The sequence below is a fragment of the Sphaerodactylus townsendi genome, linkage group LG03, assembly GCF_021028975.2.
Source record: "Sphaerodactylus townsendi isolate TG3544 linkage group LG03, MPM_Stown_v2.3, whole genome shotgun sequence".
NCBI classification, from domain to species: domain Eukaryota; kingdom Metazoa; phylum Chordata; class Lepidosauria; order Squamata; family Sphaerodactylidae; genus Sphaerodactylus; species Sphaerodactylus townsendi.
This window is the reverse complement of record NC_059427.1, coordinates 51,815,327-51,834,583: the sequence shown is the minus strand read 5'-3', so window position 1 is coordinate 51,834,583 and position 19,257 is coordinate 51,815,327. Positions and strand designations below refer to the sequence as shown.

The window sequence follows — 19,257 nt, the reverse complement described above, 5'->3', positions numbered from 1 at the left end:
AGACACAGTTCTCTCAGAACTCTCTCTGCCCCACCTACTTCACAAATTTTCTGTTGAGGGGAGAGAAAGGGAAAAGAGTTTGTAAGTCACTTTGAGTAGCCTTACAAGAAAGAAAGGCAGGATATAAATCCAAAGTCTTAGTATTATTTATATTTTGAAATGGCAGCAGCAGTCCTAAAGGTTTTTTTTAAAAGTAAAGCACTAGGAATCAAGAGCAAGCACTATTTGAATGTTTTTGTCAAACAAAGAGAAATATGCAGGTTCTCTTTCCTTAAGGCTCAAGTTCCCAGCACAGTTTAATCCTTCCCCACTTAGGTCCTGAAGAGACTCACCAGAACCTTCTAGAAAGGTATAAGGCTGTGGTTCTCTTTCTACAACTATCTTGCCTGCAGTTTTACAGTACTGCTCAAGGCTTAATTGGTGAATTACTCAATTAGAAAGTCTCCAGAGCTAAGCCCCAAACCTGTTTGTATTGTCACAATTTAATTCTAAGGACCTATAAAGCAGGGATCAAATTTTTCTGAGTTTGAAGCCCACTGAGTGATCCCCCCACACACACACACAATCTGATTGCATGGCTCCTGATAGGTACTCTCGAAGCCTTGTCTACACATGAAATAGAGAAAGCTAGGATCCCTGGAAAATTCCAGCAGCTGTTTGGTGCCCCCACATGTGAATAGGGAAACAACCATGCTGTGGGAAAGGTGCACTCAGAGGCAATCTCATCAACCACATCCACATGCAGAACTCTAGATGTGTCTCCTAGGCTGACAATAATAACAACCCAATGCACTGAAGAATCAGCAAAACATTTATCCAGAACAAAACCTCATCAACCACCATAGTAACAAAATGAATTTCAATAGAGATACATATAAAGTTCAAGGAAAAATCAAGTGCATAATTGTACGATGGAGGAGACTTGTCTTGGTAGTAGCACATGTGAAAAGGATCTAGGAGTTTTAGTAGAGCATACACTGAACATGAGTCAGCAGTGTGATGCAGTAGCTAAAAAGGGCAATGTGATTTTGGGCTTCAACAAAAGTATTTGAAGAGCTGTTTCTGTTGCCCTAGAAGGTCAGAGCAGAACCAATGGGATGAAATTAAATGAAATGAGTTTTTAGCTAAATATAAAGAACTTCCTGACAGAGTGGTTCCTCAATGGAACAGGCTTCCTTGGCAGGTGGTGATGTTTCCTTTGGAGGTTTTTAAGCAGAGGCTAGATGGCCATCTGATAGAAATGCTGATTGTATGACTCACTATGAATTTAGACAGATAGCAAGGGCACGGAAGGGATGAGCCAGTGCTTGGCTCTTATGGCCCATTATTACATGCCCATAAGTATAATGCTGATCACCACTTTAGAGTCAGGAAAGGATATTCCTTCAGGTCTGTTGGCCCAGGGATCCTGGAGGTTTTTTGCCTTTCTCTGGGCATAAAGCAGTGATCACTGGAGAAGTGGCAGGGGAGGTATTTATGAATTTCTTACTTTATGCAGGGGGTTGAACTAGATGACACTCAAGGTACCCTTCCAGCTCTATGTTTCTATCACAGACAGAGTTATTAATCCCACCTGGTTTTTGGTCCCCTACATTTAGCATCTTCCCACCTCGTACCCACCCCCAAATGTGACAGCAGTTTATTTTAAACCATCCAGTATAATTCAGATTTTTCCTTGGAGTCCACTCCCAAAGCTGGGAGTGAAACTCCCAGATGATAGAATCATTCATCCATAAAAGAAGGCTCAACTCCCACAGTAATTTTATAGTTCAACCTACTGCTTCTGTGACACTGCACAGTATCTTCCATAGAGGCTCTGAGCAGGCCTTAGTCTCTGAACCATCAATTATTTATTCTTCTTCACCCTCTGGACTGCCCCACCACCACCACCAGTCACCACCTGGGATCAACCTGCACATCCTTCACCTGAACAACCTTTACCTCCCTCTGCTGGACCTTCCCAGATTCTTTACCTCAGCAGGATCAGGCTTGTATGAGTTCTTCCTTTCCCCCCTCCTTAGAAGCCCACCCTCTAGAACTCAGGTTATCTTAAGTAAACAAACTTTGGCCGCACATGTGTATGCATTGCATTAGTAGTCATCTGACTTCATGCCATCTTTATTTCTTGCAGTGTCTCTCCAATAAAGGTAAAATTGTACTGCTTCTTGTCTGTTCACTGCTAATTCCTCCTCTGCCTATTTACAAAGCACTGGCCAGACTGGTACACCAGACAGTAATCCTAAATACAGATTGCCCAAATGCACAGATGTTCAACCTGATACACAAGGAGGATGCTCCCAAGTTCAGGACCCTACACATGTACCCCATTTGGGTAGAAAACTTGTGCAAAGAAACACTAATAAGGTTTAAATTCAATGAAATAAAATACTGGTTCAGATTCAAAAATCAAACTATTCCCAGTACTTGTGTGACTGGGAGACAACTGCTGAAGAGTCCAGGATCCATTTTCACCTCAATTCTGACCCCTCTCCATGTTAACAGTATCCATCTAAACCAACTTGTTTAGCACAGCTTGCACAACTTACCCTTACGTTTTTCTCTAACATATATAACGAATCTGAATCAGACTGTTGTTTTTTTTTGAAAAATGTGGAAGGATCCGACCTTATGCGTTGCTCTAGAAATTATTTTTCAAAGGTGTGGTAAACAAGATATACTAGGATTGCATGAAAACATGGGCCAAAGCGTTCATAGCTTTCCCTAACTAAAAGGAATGTATATACCAACCTGTGCATAATCACATTCTCTTTTTTAAAAACCTGGCATTTTGATGGACACCATCACTCATTCACACAGTTCAGCTAAAATGGAAAAAATGTGTGAGAAAAACAAAGAATTGTGTCAAAACCAAATCACATGGTGGCCATGAACCTGTCATTCTCATAAGGCAGCTGTGAGGATAAAATGGAGGGGAGAAGCATGTATGCCAACCTGAGAACTTTGAAGGAAGGGCCAGGTTAAAAGGTGCCACAGACAGAGATAATGGGCAGCAATCAAACAAATATTGGAAGTTCAAGCCAGGAGAATGAAGGAAAACAAATCTGTTGGGGGAGGAATTTAAAAGCATCCCTGTTTCACCCTCTGCTTCCAGAGTCAGCAACACTGGTCTTGGAATAGTTCAGACAGCACCCCACCATTTGTCAATGGAAAGGGGCCTACATACATTGTAATGAATGTGTGTATATAGAACATGCAAGTCTTTATAAGTATTTCTTGAAGCACTGTCCACTTTTCTAACTATACATTGGGTGAATTGGTTATGACCATCGGATTCTTTTTAAAAACACATTCTCCTCTTCATTGTACAAAGTCACCTACAACTGGATGCTTGCCAGCCAAAAGCCAAGCAAACAAATCCTCGGGAATAAAAATGGGAGAAGGAAGGATTTCTAGACATTGGTAATATTGAAAAATTAATAGACAGTTGGAAAAATATAAAGATTGAGAAATATATGGAGTTAGAAAGAAAAGTGATATTAAAATGGTATAGAACACCAAAACAACTAGCATACATGATAAAAGGACCTAGTTCTAAATGCTGGCACTGTGGAGACCAAGAGGCATATTATAGCCATATGAGGATAGAATGTGCAGAAGTAAAAAAAATTTGGACAATTGTATTGTTATATATCAAGAAACTGGTGAAGATAAATATTGATTTAAATAATGACTTAATGTTCATGGGTATAATGAAAGACAGAAGGGTGGATAAACAATATAGGTTTATGTATAAAATAATGATTAAAACACCACATGCAACAATAGCCTTGGGCTGGAAAGAAAAGAAAAAATGGACACTTCAGAAATGGTTAGAATATATCTGGGAACAAGTGACACTTGATATTTTCGATATATTAACCAAAAATAAGACATGGCAAGATAAACAGAATGAAAATTTGAAGATATGAATAATATACGTGGACTGGATGAAAGAAGCTCGAGTCAATGAAGAAATATGGGAGAACAGGCAACAGAGAATGAACTTACTGCTGTTTGTATGACAAAACTATGAAGAAGAAGTAATGGGGGAGGGGGAAAAGGGGGGAAAGTATCGTTTGAAAATGTATGAAGAAGGAAATTACTACAAACTGTAAAATTCAAATGATACAATAATTTTTTTAAAAAAAAATCCTCAGGAATTAAGGCACACAGTTGTTTCCAAATTTACCATATGAAGAGTTAATAAAACAGCACTGACCAGGCCATTCTCCTGCTTGAAAGGATCACATTAAATACACAAGCACAGGAGATGTAACGTATGGTTTATATTAATGCTACTCAGCTTGGCGGGCGCTCCCTCTGGCTTTCTTTCCTTCTCCTCTAACCAAGAAAAAGAAACAAACTATCTCTGTGTGTATTATGTAGCTCTCCTATGCTGTGTCTTAACCTGGTCATGAGTGTAAGAAGTCCTTCGAACTCACCCTGTACTTGAATCACGTTAATTAGACAAGAGTGCCCCCTTAGACACAACTATCAACGGGAGAAGAAACACAGGACCAGAATTTCAAGGTTCAAACGCTGGGCAAATTACAAACCTTTTCCAAAATGTTGAAGTTTTAATCCTGTGCATATTTGTATCTCACATACAGAATACTTTATAGGGAATAACAAAAATGTTACATGAACATTTTAAACCCTGGAAGCTTTGTTTTTCCAACTGTGATCAAAAAATTCATTAAGATACAAGATGTTCATATGCACTGAATGGAAAATTAGCCATATCTGGAAAAAAAAACTAGATGAATTCTCTGGTATATAGCTGAAGGCACTTAACTATCATTTATACCAAAAGCGACCATTAATTTTTACCTGCAACAATATGGTGCTGGAATCATCTAAAGAACATTTTCCATCATCTGTCAAATCTTGCTGGCTGTGCTCATGTAAACACTAAGACTAGAGTAATCTGATCAGCTCAACCCAGAAATTGAAAGGCAATTAAAGAAAATTAATGAACAATTACTTAAGTGCATTTAAAATTTTAAATAGCTGTGTGATTTACTCTTCACCAGCTGCTGGATTTACCATTCACCTATTAATCCCCCCCAATGGAAAGATTTAATGAGCCAGCTTTTGCTTCACAGTGTTCCAGTAAAACAATGGCTGAAAAATATATTCAAAATAATGATAAAATAAAAGGAGCTTTCCAAAATCTCCCTACATCAGTGAATTTTCCACAAACAAGAGATCTGAAAACTCTCACAACAAACACAATATACTGAAGGAACAGAACAAACCTTGCTGAATTGAATGGGAGTGGCGCAAGAGCATGGCTATTACCTCGGGAACACCTTCACTTCAATGAGGCCATGGCAGGAGAAGTTCCAGGCGTGTTCTATAATCTCACTTTGTAAATACTTGCAACAAAAGATACTCCAAAATCTTTTCTTTTTCAACAAAAAAAGATAAGAAACTTTTACTTATAGCCATATCTGAAGATCAGCTGCTCCAGCAAACAAACACCTAAGATGTTGTGTGCCACCTGAGACTCTGAAAAAAACAGTATGATGCATAATATGGCAGGAAGGAAAATACACTGGCACAAACATATAGCACTGGCCAGGATGGTCGCATCTCTGAATTGTACTGCATAGGGTTTCTGGCTTCATTCTGCACTTCATATTGGTGGGTTTTGGCATCAGGTTTTGCATTTTGGGGAAGATTGGACCTGCATGCCCACCATTCTAATTGCACTTTCCCTTAAGGAACCTTGGGGTGAAAGCTTAGGGAGGCATGCCAGCTTGGGGGCCACTGGGCTCTCGTTGCCCATAGGTGGCAGAGGAACTTGAAGTGACCTGTGCCCAGGTGTTCCCAGTGATTTGCCACCCAGGGGTTTTCTCCTTAGCAGGTGGGCTAGGGGACAGGTGGCTGGAGGGTCACCCAAAGCCTGGATCCATTGCCCCAGGCCAAGCCAAATGCAACAGCCAAACGCAACAGCCAAACGCAAGGAAGTTATGGCCTCTTACAATACAAAATGGATAGTTTCCTTTGTATCGGCCTGGCCCTTGGCCGATCAGTCACTGCTGGGCCACAATTTTAGCACTTAAAAGGGGTGTGAGGGAAGTGAAATAAAAAGATGAAGCAGCTTTTCCAAACTACAAGATGACAACCTGAAAACATCAAGCATGGTTGTCAGAAAGATAACTCTAAAGTTTTTTTTCCACTGACAGCGCTGAATTGTACCACATTCATTATCCTTGGTTTTATAAATTTTCTATATACTTCTGGAAATAACACGCCAAAATATGAACAGTAGTAATATTACTATACACCAGCGATTCCCAACCAGGGTTCCATGGTACCCTGAGGTGCCATGAGCATTCAAAACTACCAGCCCCCCTCACTTTTGTGGTGTCTCCCGCCAGCACCAGAAAGGACATGGAGCTACCCAGGAGGCAGGGCCTGCCGCAAGGTCAGCAGCCAATCCCACCCCCCCCCCCCCCAGTGCTTCCCTTCACCCTGGGAGGGGAAGGTGGGGGGTGGCAAGCAGGGGCTCTGGGAGGGGAAGGGGGGAGAATGGCAGGGGTACCATGAGATATGAAGAGTGAAGTCAAGGGTACCGTGATGTCGAAAAGGTTGGGAAACACTGCTATACACGTTACACTACGACAGACATAGCAAAACAAAGAACAAAAATAATAGCCTGTCCACATAGCAATATCTTGGTTTACTGCAAGTGATAAAAAGTATGAGTAGCATCAAAGCAATCATAAAGAGAGAAAAATTTCTACTCACAAGAATCTTGATTAATTTTGGTCTAGTAAAGAAACTAAGAAGAGTTTATTCGGGATTATGACTTCACTGACTATGCTTTCAAAATGGCTGCTGCAGTGGATCACCCTGACAGACCTGTACAGTTCTCCAAGGCATGATTAGATTTTACCATATTAGCGTGAGAACCTTGTTGAAATTTACACACATATAAACAAACACACACACAGAGACAACATCAGGACTCAGGAGGAGCTGCAGCACACCTTGCAAAACAATGCCAGAAAGGGAAAGATACTTCTATCTGCTTCAGTAAATGGTGATTCCCTACAAAATAATGCCACCTGTGGCCTACTATGTCCACCACGTAATAAGGCAACTATCAGCCTCAACTGCCCTCTTGTCATGAGTTCACTAAATTCACACTAAAACAGAGACACACATACACACACACACCCTCCACTCTGAACTCATATTAGTTGGCACAGTTGGTTATTAGAGTTGCTAGAAGAAGATTGAACAGGAGTGGTACTAAAACACTCTCAGAGTCCTATCAAAGCATTTGCCCTCAAATGTTCTGACATGGTCAAAAAGACAGAAGTATTCATTTAACTAAGTCCTGTCATGCCCAAAAAGGACATGAACAACAAGATTATCTGTAGATATCATCTCTCAGAAACTTAATTTTTCAAAAAGCAGCAGCAGCAGATATGCCACATCATGTGTGCCCCTCTAGTTTATTACTTTGGAAATATAACAGTTTATAGACTTTAGTGATCATTGAGGTACTCCCAAAGGCCAGTCACAATTGTGTTATCACCTTATTTTCACAGCACAAATCCGTGGCTCATGTACTTCAACTGGATTTCAAATACTGCTGAGCAAATAGTATTAAATTGCCTCATTGGAAAACTGTTTGCTGCACCAAATGTTTCAACCAACCAACCAACCAACCAACCAACACACACACACACACACACACACACACACACACACACCCCTCTCTCCCACTGCAGTTCCATTAATCAACTCCAGATGGCAATTTACATAGGCAACAGTGTAAAGGAATCTGCATGCTGCTGGCGTTCTCAACCTCAATCAGAAAGTATGGGCGTTCGAGAATGTCACTGTTTATTTTTAATTGCTCTGTCCCTCCTTTGTGCAAGTTCAAGCGGTCACAGATGTCGAAGTCTATTAGCAGAATACTTACGAGATGCCACTTTATTTGCTGGGAGGGTTCCTTGGATTTGGAAAGCAGCTGTTTTGCAATGTCCCCAATGCCCAGTGGGCACCAGCTGTCAATCTCAGTTAGCAAAGGGTCAGGGCAACAAAAGGTCAAGGAATGTCATGATCCATAGAGTGTTATAAAATTTGCCTCCTCCTTTGCAAGTCTACCTATGAGTTTAACCTCTCATAGGTATTCTAACCAAGCATTCCACAGAACAGCCAAAATGAGAGTTCAACGTAATTAGCGATTCTAACTTCTAACCGGACATTCCCACACAAGTATAATCCACACATTTATCTAAAAAACTGATGGTAACATTTTGAACTTAGAACTTACAGAACATTCTAGATAATTAGGCAATAGGCACAAAAATAGAAATAAGGCTTAAATAACCTCCAAATTCTGCTACTGAAGTACTTAAGAGTGGAAGTAGTGGTTGCAAAACAAGATATATTATGGCAATTATTCCACAGAGACTTCAAGATAATCTAGAATGATAAATAGAAATTTAAATATTATAGGTATAATCCATTCACATCACAGGCACAGCTCCTACACATTGAATATCTAGAAAATGGCCTGGCCCTGTTGCCTTCTCTTCTAAACCCCAAACATTTTTTTTTCTTGGTCTTTCATTGCCAGTTGAAACCCCATCAGTGTTTATGAAAAATCAGGAATTTTTTCTGCATCAATATGCATTACCTTGCACATACCTACACTGAATTTCACATGCCAATTAACTGCCCAAGGTCATTTCAAAGTTCCTCATAACCTCTTCTGTGTTTCTACCATTCTGAACAGTTTGGTACCATCTACAAAATTCATTAACTCATTATTCCTCCCCAGTTCCACTTATAAATTAACTTTCATCACAACAATCCCAACAGTCCCAGCTTATTGGTGAGAAAGAACTTCCTTTTGCAGAAATGAAACCCTCCAACTCCCATTCATAAACAGACTACAAACCCTGCCCTCCCCCACTCCCACCACAGTGAAGAAATTGGAGCAGCATTCTCTTCAGCAAGGAGTCTATGCGCTTAACAGGTCTGTCTTTAAATAACACTTTCTACAAATTTACCTGGTTCAGACATTATGCTAATTAGTGAACACTGTCCCAGATTCCCACTGAATCATTTCTTAGAAATCAATGTGAGTGCTTATTTTCCAGACTTATAGCTCAGAGGCTAATGTTAATGAAAAATTACATATTTTTGTTAGAAGATCAGCTATGTCATTTGTGAGTTCTTGAAGAACTCTTGCACGTACACAGTCTGGAACCAGTGGTCTGCTAATTTATCAAGTAGCTCCAGAACTACTTCTTTGGACACTTCTCCCAATTCTGCCAGGTTTCACATTTAGAAAGGCTTACATGATGGTTTTGACTTTGTGCTTAACCTTCTAAACCCAGTGAAGGAGCTGCTGACTTTGTCAGAAGGCTCTGGACATTTCAGATTACTCTTACATTGCATTATGTAGAAAGATAGCGGAAGGTACAACTGTGGATATCTTACAAAGAAGAAAGTGATATTAAGTTGATCTCAGAATCTTTTGAGCCATATGCCTAACCTGTAATCCTATACAAACTTTACAGAAATCAATCAGACTTACTGCTGAATAAATATGCACATGATTGGGCTGTTAAACTGAAATCTTTCATGAACTTATTTGTAAATAACTGTAAACCTTCAGGTAGTAATACATTATAATTTGAAACTTAATACATCATCAATACGGCACATGAAGATTCAAACAGTGTGCTATATTTTTACCACGTTGGCTTACAGCCACAGATGTAGCTGTTCTCCATGAAACCTGTTGCACCAAGGGGCCTCTGTAATTTACCAAAACAATTAACGATGCAGGTCAATTGTGCAGTGTATGGAAAAATAACTTAACTGGTTTGTTTTAACTCTGCCACCTATTATGTTCGCAAGTTCATGCTATGGAACATCTGACTGCAAGGGTTCACTTTCCCAAAGCAATTCATGAATGTGCACATCATTCTTGTATCTAAATTACTTCTTCTGTCAGGACGAGTGAACAGAGCCACATTATTATTTAAGGTGTCAACTTTCCTTGTCATAATAACATTTTCCTGAATTATTTCCTGTGTCTTTCCCAATATTCTTTCGGAGAAGGACTGAACCCACAAATCTGACCCTCAGGCACATAATCTCATTGAAGTCGGATTCAGAACTGCTCACTCAGTGCTTTTAATCTCATGCCCTGAACTTGCTCTCTTCTCACTTTTCTCTACTGCTACAATCAGGCAAAGCTTTCACTCTGTTTGGCTGACTTGTCTGTTTGAAATTCTTTCATGTCCTTGTTTCCGGGGCCTCCCCTTTTTTAAAAGTCAGCCTCAGGCTTCCATTTCCCTTGCAAATTACATTCTTCACAGAGCCATTTAATAATACCATGTTAAGGGCTGTACAGTACCGTACAGTGTTTTCCACAAGGATTTCTTAGATTCCCAAGAGGCAAGCCAACTGAAGTTGGTTGGCTAATTTAGAAAATAAACAGACAAAAGAAGAGACAGTATGGAGTAAACATTGTCTTCTTTCTGAGTGTCTGCTTTGGTCTCTTTCAGGAAAATGTTAGAGCTAGAAATTAGACACTCACCTTCAGGGCAGGAATCTCCACATTGTCTCCAATGCTAACACAGCCCGAAAGAATAGTTCCTGTCATCACAGTGCCTTGACCCTTAATGGAGAAACAGTGGTCAATGGCCATAAGGAAAGATCCCGAGGGATCTCTTTTCGGTAAGTAAGCCTCTGACTTCAGGACCTAAAAGCAAGACAAAACAAACACTAGCTTGGTGAAATGTCACGTCAGGCATGAAGACATGGAGAGAACAAGTGGATGATTGATTTAACATCCACACAGTTTTACTGACTCCAGGAATCCTGCAGCAAGGTTGGAACAAACCAATGTCAAATAAACTGCACACGCTACCCAAGAGATGCACACTTAGCAGCAGCCACAAGATTCAATTTTCTGCTTTAAAGATTTGGTGCAGCACAATCAGCTTGGTTAGTAGAACAATGTCACAGACAAAGATCTGGCCAAAAGTAATGCCAAGATCACAGAACATCAGGAAAGGATAACTGCTTCTACCCTCTGAGAAAAAGGAAGGTTATATTCTCACCAGTTCTCAGAACTGCACATAGACTGCAAAAAACTCCAAATTAAAAATCTCTCCTTTCCTTTGGCAATCCTGATTTTAATTCTAAATTCCCTTTTTCCTCTTTTAGGAAGAAGTAAAATCATGTTAAGTGTTATGTAGCAGGCTCTGTTCCTATACTCAGAAGCTTTACCAAACTCAATACCATCTCTCCATCAAAATAAAATGTCCCACAACTGAACAAGTCTGTAGGCTTTTTTAAAAAAACAGCCTAATGGTGAAAGAGAGCCAGCTTGGTTCTATAAAGCAATGGATCTACACAGTGAGCCATCATTCATGAGACCGGATCCATTAGCCTTAAAGAATTCAAATGTCATAAATTCACTGCATATGCTCAAGTAATGTGCTGTTTCTTTGTGAAGTTCAATATATATGAAGTGGTGGTGCTAATTTCCTATTCTCATAAACGTATTAGTGAATAAACAAAGCAAGGATTACACACCATACTGCAGTTAGTAAGAAGACTTATTTATATTACTATTTTGGAGGTCAGTGGGGAGAGAAAGGCTTGCAGTCCATGGCGGATATCCACGGGCAGAAGGGATGGGGTTATTTTCACACATTTCCCCTCTTGCTGCAGACCACTGACTCCCTTCTCATGCTGCTTGGGAGTTTCCTGTCCCTCAGGAGCAGTATTTCAGGGGGCATTTGGGAATTCAGCGGGGAAAAGGCGAAGATGTCACATTCTGTAGGATTAAAAAATGTCTTCTATCAAAGTGACACTTCCAGTGAATCTAAGCCAAGATCTTTTAACCCATAAATTAGCTCTCCAATGCAAGAGAAATTCAAATGCTCAGAGACATTTAATAGACGTCCTTGTGCAAGTTGTGGCAGTGCTGGTTTGGATTTATCCACTTTGCCTTATATTCATATTGTATTTGACATTAAAGGTCTCCTGACTTCAATCTGATCGAGGGATAGAGGTTTATACACTTTTTTGCTGAATGGGTTTATGAGATTATTTCAGTTTCTGCCAAGCATGTAAAATGTGCTGCAATAAAAGTTTGATTTAAATTGGCGGCTGCATCAAGTTCTCTCTTTTAGGGAAATGTTTCCTAGTAGAGATTACTCCCATTTTCGTTTTACAATCTGCTATCCTTTTATTCAAAAAGATGCTTCTTGATTTTTGAACAGTGGTTTCATTTAAAGATGATCAGCTCAAGAGCAAAGCTAGAGTTGCTTGTTTACAAGAGCACAAGCCAATCAGAACAATCAGTTAATGCTCTTCAATTGTTTTTAATGCATGTCCATATATGTAATTTTGATGTGTAATCTGGAAGCAGCTCATATACTTCAAACCAAGCCAGAAACATGGAAATATATGCTGAATGCAGGAATCTACCTTTTACTGAGTTAAGAGACCATTGTCTAGTCAAACTCAGTATTCTCTACAAAGTGGCAGAGGTCCCAGCCCTCCAGATGTTATGGACTACAGTTCCCATCATCCCCTGCCAGCACATTGCTGGCAGGTGATGATGGGAACTGTAGTCCATAACAGCTGGAGGACTGTGAGTTTGACACCTATGCCTAGGTAATGAAACCTTTGGAATAAACTAAAGTGGAATATCCACTTTCCCTAAGGATTGAGTCCGGGGGGGGGGGGGGGGTTGGGGAGCCTGAAGGGCCTCAGCTCTTGAAAAGACATCTCTGACTTTTCCCAACAAATGCAAAAATAAGACACACAGAATAACAGAACCAGATTGGTAAGTAAGTTTATGAGAAAGCTGAGTAAGTAAAAAACCGGCAGCAGGGCTGCTCAGAGTCTGGGGAAAAAAGCCCTGTCCCTTAAAAAGAAATTTAATGGAATGTTGGCCATTTACGCACTTGTGGTCTCCTCTGCAGTCAGCATATATTCCCACTGGGTTGGATTCTCGGTTATGCACACATTTTCCCCTCTTCAGAACTCACCGCACTTCTGATCAGACTCTTTGCATATTTTCTGGAACCTGTTAAAGTGCAACTTTTTGTCTCCCTCCACAGGGACAGCAAAGAGAATCAGCTTGTGTGCAGCTTCCTGCGGGTTTTCCCACTCTTCCCCACCCGCATAGCATCAGTACAGCCCACTCCTCTGGCCAGCACTTCAGGAGGAGCATCGGGGCTTCTTTATCTTTTTATTTAATTGCTTCAGGTCTATTGCAATAGAAATGCCCCCCTCCTCCCAAAAGAAGGCAGCAAGGAACCTCCCCCGTTGGAGGTTGCAAAAACAACAAGGAAGGGCAGGGAGCGAGCAGGCAAAATGGTGGCTCAGATTGGCAGGAATACTGTGCAAATGATAAAATGTGGGAAAACTTCACTGCGGAGCAAACAACCTCAGGGTAAGTTCTGCATGCATAAAGGGCCACTGTTTATCTCCATGTCATGAAATGTTTCAGTGGCCCATTTCCACACTTTAAGTCTCTAAAGCAACAAGTTTTTTTTGTCCAGGCTGTTGGCAAACACAGTTATAGGGGCATTATTGAAAGAGAAAATGGTTCAGTGATAAAACTCATGATTTATATGCATGGAGCCACCAAGCTGATGGACAGCATTTCTAGTCATGAAATTTTGGGGCTTCAAAAGCAGCTTGCAAGCTTAAAAATCACTCTTAACCATAGAATACTGACTCAACGCAAGATGGTTTCTATCTTACATTTTTAAATAATGACACAGTATTAAAGGTCTACTAGCTCTGTAAATAATTTTTCCTGCTAATTTATTTTAAGCTGTTTATTCAACCAAAAAAAGTTTCCTTTGCTTAAAAAAAACATTGGATTCAAACATTAATCCATTCTTGTACAATACTCACCCCCTACTCATGACCCCATCCCTGTGCATTGACTGAACATGTGGAGATGGAGAGAGGGGGCTTGAATGAGCAGGCCAACTCTCCAAGTCTGTGAAGTTACTGGCTCATAAACACAATGCCTTCACAGGAAGGCAGTATCAGGACATATAGTCCCTCCTTGCAACTGGGACCACTGGATTACTTTTGAGTGGCATTAATATGCACAGGAGCATTTCATGTCACACAGCACTGTCCTTGATGGAAATACATCTGAGCCATCTCAGCTACAGGGTGTGGAGCACCCATCATAAACCTGGAAATGCAGCAACTTTCCATGACCTATTATCAAGACACTGTTTCACACACAACTACTCATGCATGCAGACTTCAAGAAAAGGGGTATATTTCAGAATCATAATCATTCCAGGACACGTACCTCAATTAGCTCAGAAACTCCTATCGGTGTCACGGTTTCAGGGGCTTCAGGCCCACCAGGCTTTGCTGCAACTGGAACTATAGGGCATCCACAGAATCTGACAAAGGAAATTTTACACACAATGACATAAATTGCTTAATTTTTTTGAAAAAAATCAGACTTTACAGCCGGCTTGATTCCCAAAGAGATTCAGCAAGGAAAACGAACTACCTTATAAAATTCCAATACAAAATCCCCTGACACTATTTTATGTAAACAAATAAGAGTGTGACACCATGCTCAAAAACCTATTAATGTTTAAAAACTAAAGCAGCAGCAGATCTAGCTCAAATATCGTATGAGTCACACCTAACAATCTCAGGCCTCCATCTTCAAGACTCTAAAAATGTACAGGAGGGTTTTATATTTCTTGCAGAAGGACCAATCCCAAGCGCCAACCCAAATATCAACTGCAGAAATCTTATCACATTAGAAACACTTCATTTAGTAAGGAAGTCATGTTACACCTGAAAGATGGAAGAATATTCTGTAGCAGCAATTGTGCCTTTTCTTGTCTTCCCAAGCAAGACAAACCTTAACTACACCAGGCTTGAAAAGAGATATGAAAATCTCAGACACAATAGCACACTATGGTTTGTGATTACATGAACAAGTTTGGAGTGACTTAAGGATCGCTCACATGAGCCCTGTTGTCCACTGACAGAGAATAATTGGGTTCTTCTACTTCTATGGCAAGCCATAGAATGCATAATATCAGAACGTCAAATTATATGTTTGTGTTTCCTTTGCAAGCCAAGATCCAAAACCAGATGCTAACAACTACAGGTTACTGAAGAAACAGAAGTAGTTTATTATTTTACTGCATGAGAGAATAAAAATGAGAGCAGCATTCACACAAACAAGCTTAAATGTCTTTCATGTTGAGTTCACACAACAGCAAACAACACTTTGTTGTAACATTTCAGCCATGTAATAAATTTAAGCACAATTCATTAAAAAGGCAGTTATTTTCAAATATTACTACTATCTTCCCAAGAAGCTATCAGGTCCATTCTAAGCAGACTGATACCCTGGTTAAGTCTGCTGAAGTCAACAGGTTTAGAAGGATGGCTCGGCATTGAGTCTGGAAAAAATAGTAACTATCAAAAAGTATCCTACACTATTCAGTTTCCCTCATTCATCAAATAAAGGCAAGTCATCTGAATTGCCACCAGTTTCATTGGGTCCCACAATGCAGTGACACAAAAGTAATATTTTACTTTTCCAGGGCTGATCTTTTATTATATTGTTAATAACAATGCATTATCTAGGTTGAGTTGAAGGTCCCTGACTTACATACATGACCTTAAAGAATATACATTTGCCACTCACATTTTAATAATTTGTTATGGGGGAAAAAATGATACAATTTTGGTGTATACTTGGGAAACAAAATTAGCAATGCCTGAAAACCTGCCAACTCAGCTTATATCATTGCAACAGAGGACTGATTTTAAAATCATCAGTTTGATAGTTTGTTAGGCTATTTGTGGATGTTTGACAGGTGTTTCACTATATTTCTTACTAATCCTTCAGTATAGCACAACTGGCTTTTTGCAAATGAGTGTTCTCACACAGCTCCATTTTCTTCTACCCCTACCTCCCCAAGCTTGCCATGAAACTGCTCTGCTCAGCAAGTAATTGTTTAAATAAACAACTAGATCATTCACAAATCATACAAGTCAGTCACGAACAATGTTGGATTTCAGTAAAATTCTGCCCTTCCATGTTTGTCTAAGTAGTCCTTTGTGACACTTATGGCTACCAGTCAATTTGAACTGACAGTATCTTTGAACAGTTTTGGAACACCATGATGCACACGGAATCAGCAGACATTTGCAGATGCCTGTGTTACACAGAATGGTGGGAGTCTGCCCATTTAGAGTGGGGAATTAGCAAGAGCAGACATTTGGCTTAGCAAAAGGCTGAACAAGCTTGGGATCTTGGTTGCCATTGTATACACAAGTCAGCTTTTGCAAGAAATCCACAGGACAGTGGAGCAAATTTAACAATTTTATTAGAAGGAAAATAATGAAAATGCAACTATGCAGTAATCAAAGCGGAAGAACACACACACAGTCCTAGGATATAAGCAGTATTGAGGGGATAGGTGGGGAATAGTGGAGGAACTGTGGGAATTATTGGGGGTAATAGCTGTTACCAGATCCTGAATTGGTTTGGGTCTGTGAAGCAGAGTCCAGTGAGCTGTGTAGGGGTGAGCCCACGAACCCAGCAGAACCGTAGATAGAGCGCCTGGAATGCCGGTGCCAGCTACAGCCTTCTAGGCGCACACGCTTCCCCACCCCCCGTTCCCCCGTGAGTCACAGGTCATGAACTACCTGACTCACGGTCACCAGGTGTCCCAGACAAAGGGACAAAAGGGCTCTTGCCCCCAGGTATGGATTAGACCCAGACGCGGATGCTTCCTCCTGCACGTAGCAGCCCGATGAGATCATGCATCACCTGATGATCTCCCGCTCTCCCGCTCTCCCGCCTATCCGACCCCTTTACACGCCCCCAGAGAAACCCTAATAAAAGGTGCCAGGGACTAGCACATGGCAGAGTTGCCAGATCCAAGGATCCCACGCTTCCTGCTGCTGGCTCTCTCCACCGGATGATATCTCCGCGTCTCGCCTCTTCCTTGCGACCCTGCGGGCACGACTTCAGACCTGTACTGGGCTCCAAGGAAGCAAAGTGGGATAGCAAACAGCAGCAACTGAACCCAAAGGCAGGCTCAGAAGTACAGGGCCATGAGCATTGGGTGCGGGACTGTTTTATAAGGAAGGTTGGCTCCTCTGGTCATGCTAAGAGAGTTTAATCTTCCTGGACAGGGGAGAGGCTTGCCTTTCTGGGGAGAGACAACAGAGAGGCATAAAACTTAAGTATTGAGTCACTAAGCAGTGGTGTAGTGGTTAAGAGCAGGTGCATTCTAATCTGGAGGAACCGGGTTTGACTCCCAGCTCTGCCGCTTGAGCTGTGGAGGCTTATCTGGGGAATTCAGATTAGCCTGTGCACTCCCACACACGCCAGCTGGGTGACCTTGGGCTACTCACAGTTATTCTGAGCTCTCTCAGCCCCACCCACTTCACAAGGTGTTTGTTGTGAGGGGAGAAGGGAAAGGAGGTTGTAAACCCCTTTGAGTCTCCTACAGGAGAGAAAGGGGGGATATAAATCCAAACTCTTCTTCTTCTTAATCTAATAGGTTGAGTACTTGGCTTAGGTGGCTATGCTGGAAGTGCCCATAAGGGGCGGGGGGGGTAGCTGATTAAATTACAGCTGTAAAACAATGACAATGTAAATCAGGTTGTCTTTAGAGAGAAATTAGTCAGAGGAAGATGTCTTTTGTCTTAGTAGGGCAGATAGTCCAGGGTTGGAGATGGGAATGCTTTCCGAGGCAGAGGCATTGCTTTCTCTTAATCCCCTTAGGAATGATGCGAGGCAGGCATTTTGCAAGGTGGATATGGGTGAGGGCAAGCCCAGACAAGATTTTACTGTCTTTTGGGTACACTAGCCAATTCAGAGAATGGGCTCCCCATTTTGTCAAGAGACTGCTAGGTACCCCAAGGGTTGGCAGGATGGGTAGGAATGCTGCTGTCTTAAAAACAGGGTTGGCATAAACCAAACAAACTGAGTGATGAATTCACATCTGAGCATCACTTTCAAACTCAGTAAGCTTGATAGTCAAATATGTTTGAGGAAAAAATTGAAGAATCACTAGACACAAGTGTCGTATAAAGTATCAGCCAGTCCTCATTAAGGCATTTTGTTGAGTTCTCTTGCAAAATAACTACATTCTCCTGATCAAACCTTATGTAACTGTACACATTAAACCCTTGTTAGCCCACTGACTTCAACGGATTCAGAAGGATACAACTTTCCTTAGGACGACATTGTAAAATTTTTACCCAACACAGAGTAACTCTGGGCCAGTATCACTAAGTGTAGATTAATTAAGAACAGGATGGCTACTAATGTGATCATGTGGATTAGAATCAATGCACTGTTTTATACAGGTTTATGGTATCAGTCCCCGCTTTAGACCAGCCAAGGTTATATTAGTAAAATGGGAAATATATTTTCACCCAAGACTATGTGCATGTTCTATACTACCTAATTCCACAATAGCACCAATAGTTCACTCACAATAACTTTGCAAATTATGAATATTTATGTATATTTATTAAACTTAATTTTCTCAAAAAACTGGAGTGAAGAACAATTAAAATACTGAAGGAGGAAAGGAATTTGAACTTTGGCAAAGAAAGAGGAAAAGGGATAAGTAGTAATAACATTCATGAGTGCAAAAAGAAGTTTTAGCTTCTGACCAATGAAAACTCTTCCTGATTTGTTCTTGGAGATGCCAAAAAGCATATATAATTTCGTTATCAATTTCCCCTACAGAACAAGAACTTGAATTTAGCATTTAAGGGCATTTAAAAACCGAAGCAAGAAACTAAATAAAAAAGAATTAAAAAGTGTTTATACTATGGCAGTGAAAAAAAGAAAAGGAGGGGAACACTCCAAATATAGTAAAAAAAATGATCAGGCCGACCAACTTTCAACACCAGCCACGTCATAAATACTAGCTACAAGTTTGAGTCAAAGGCCCAACCTCTATTTTTGTTTTCAGGCTTAAAGTCTTAAGTTTTCATCTGCAAGGGGGCAGGCTCTGGGGACAGGGATTCCAATGCAGACCCCCCAGTGGGATCACAACCTAAGTGTGTTCTCCCTCCACTGAAGTTATCAAATATTAATCCTGTATACAAGGTATTACTTCTGTTTTTGTGCCATAAGCCTAAGGTTCCCAGGGACAAAGGATGATAAAAATGCATACTGAGAATTCCAGCGATTAACTACACAGCGTTTGAAAATTCAAT

General features: G+C 40.7%; 1 protein-coding gene across 1 annotated transcript in view; it reads right to left on the bottom strand.

The window, feature by feature from the left end:
• Window positions 1-19,257, bottom strand: part of EEFSEC (eukaryotic elongation factor, selenocysteine-tRNA specific) — a 179,055-nt gene that overhangs the window by 103,307 nt on the left and 56,491 nt on the right. The window contains exons 3-4 of the mRNA XM_048490222.1: window positions 14,342-14,438; window positions 10,580-10,744 (exon numbers count right to left, since the gene is read on the bottom strand). Of these exons, the coding sequence (XP_048346179.1) occupies window positions 10,580-10,744; window positions 14,342-14,438 (262 nt within the window). The remainder of the gene's footprint in view (window positions 1-10,579; window positions 10,745-14,341; window positions 14,439-19,257) is intronic.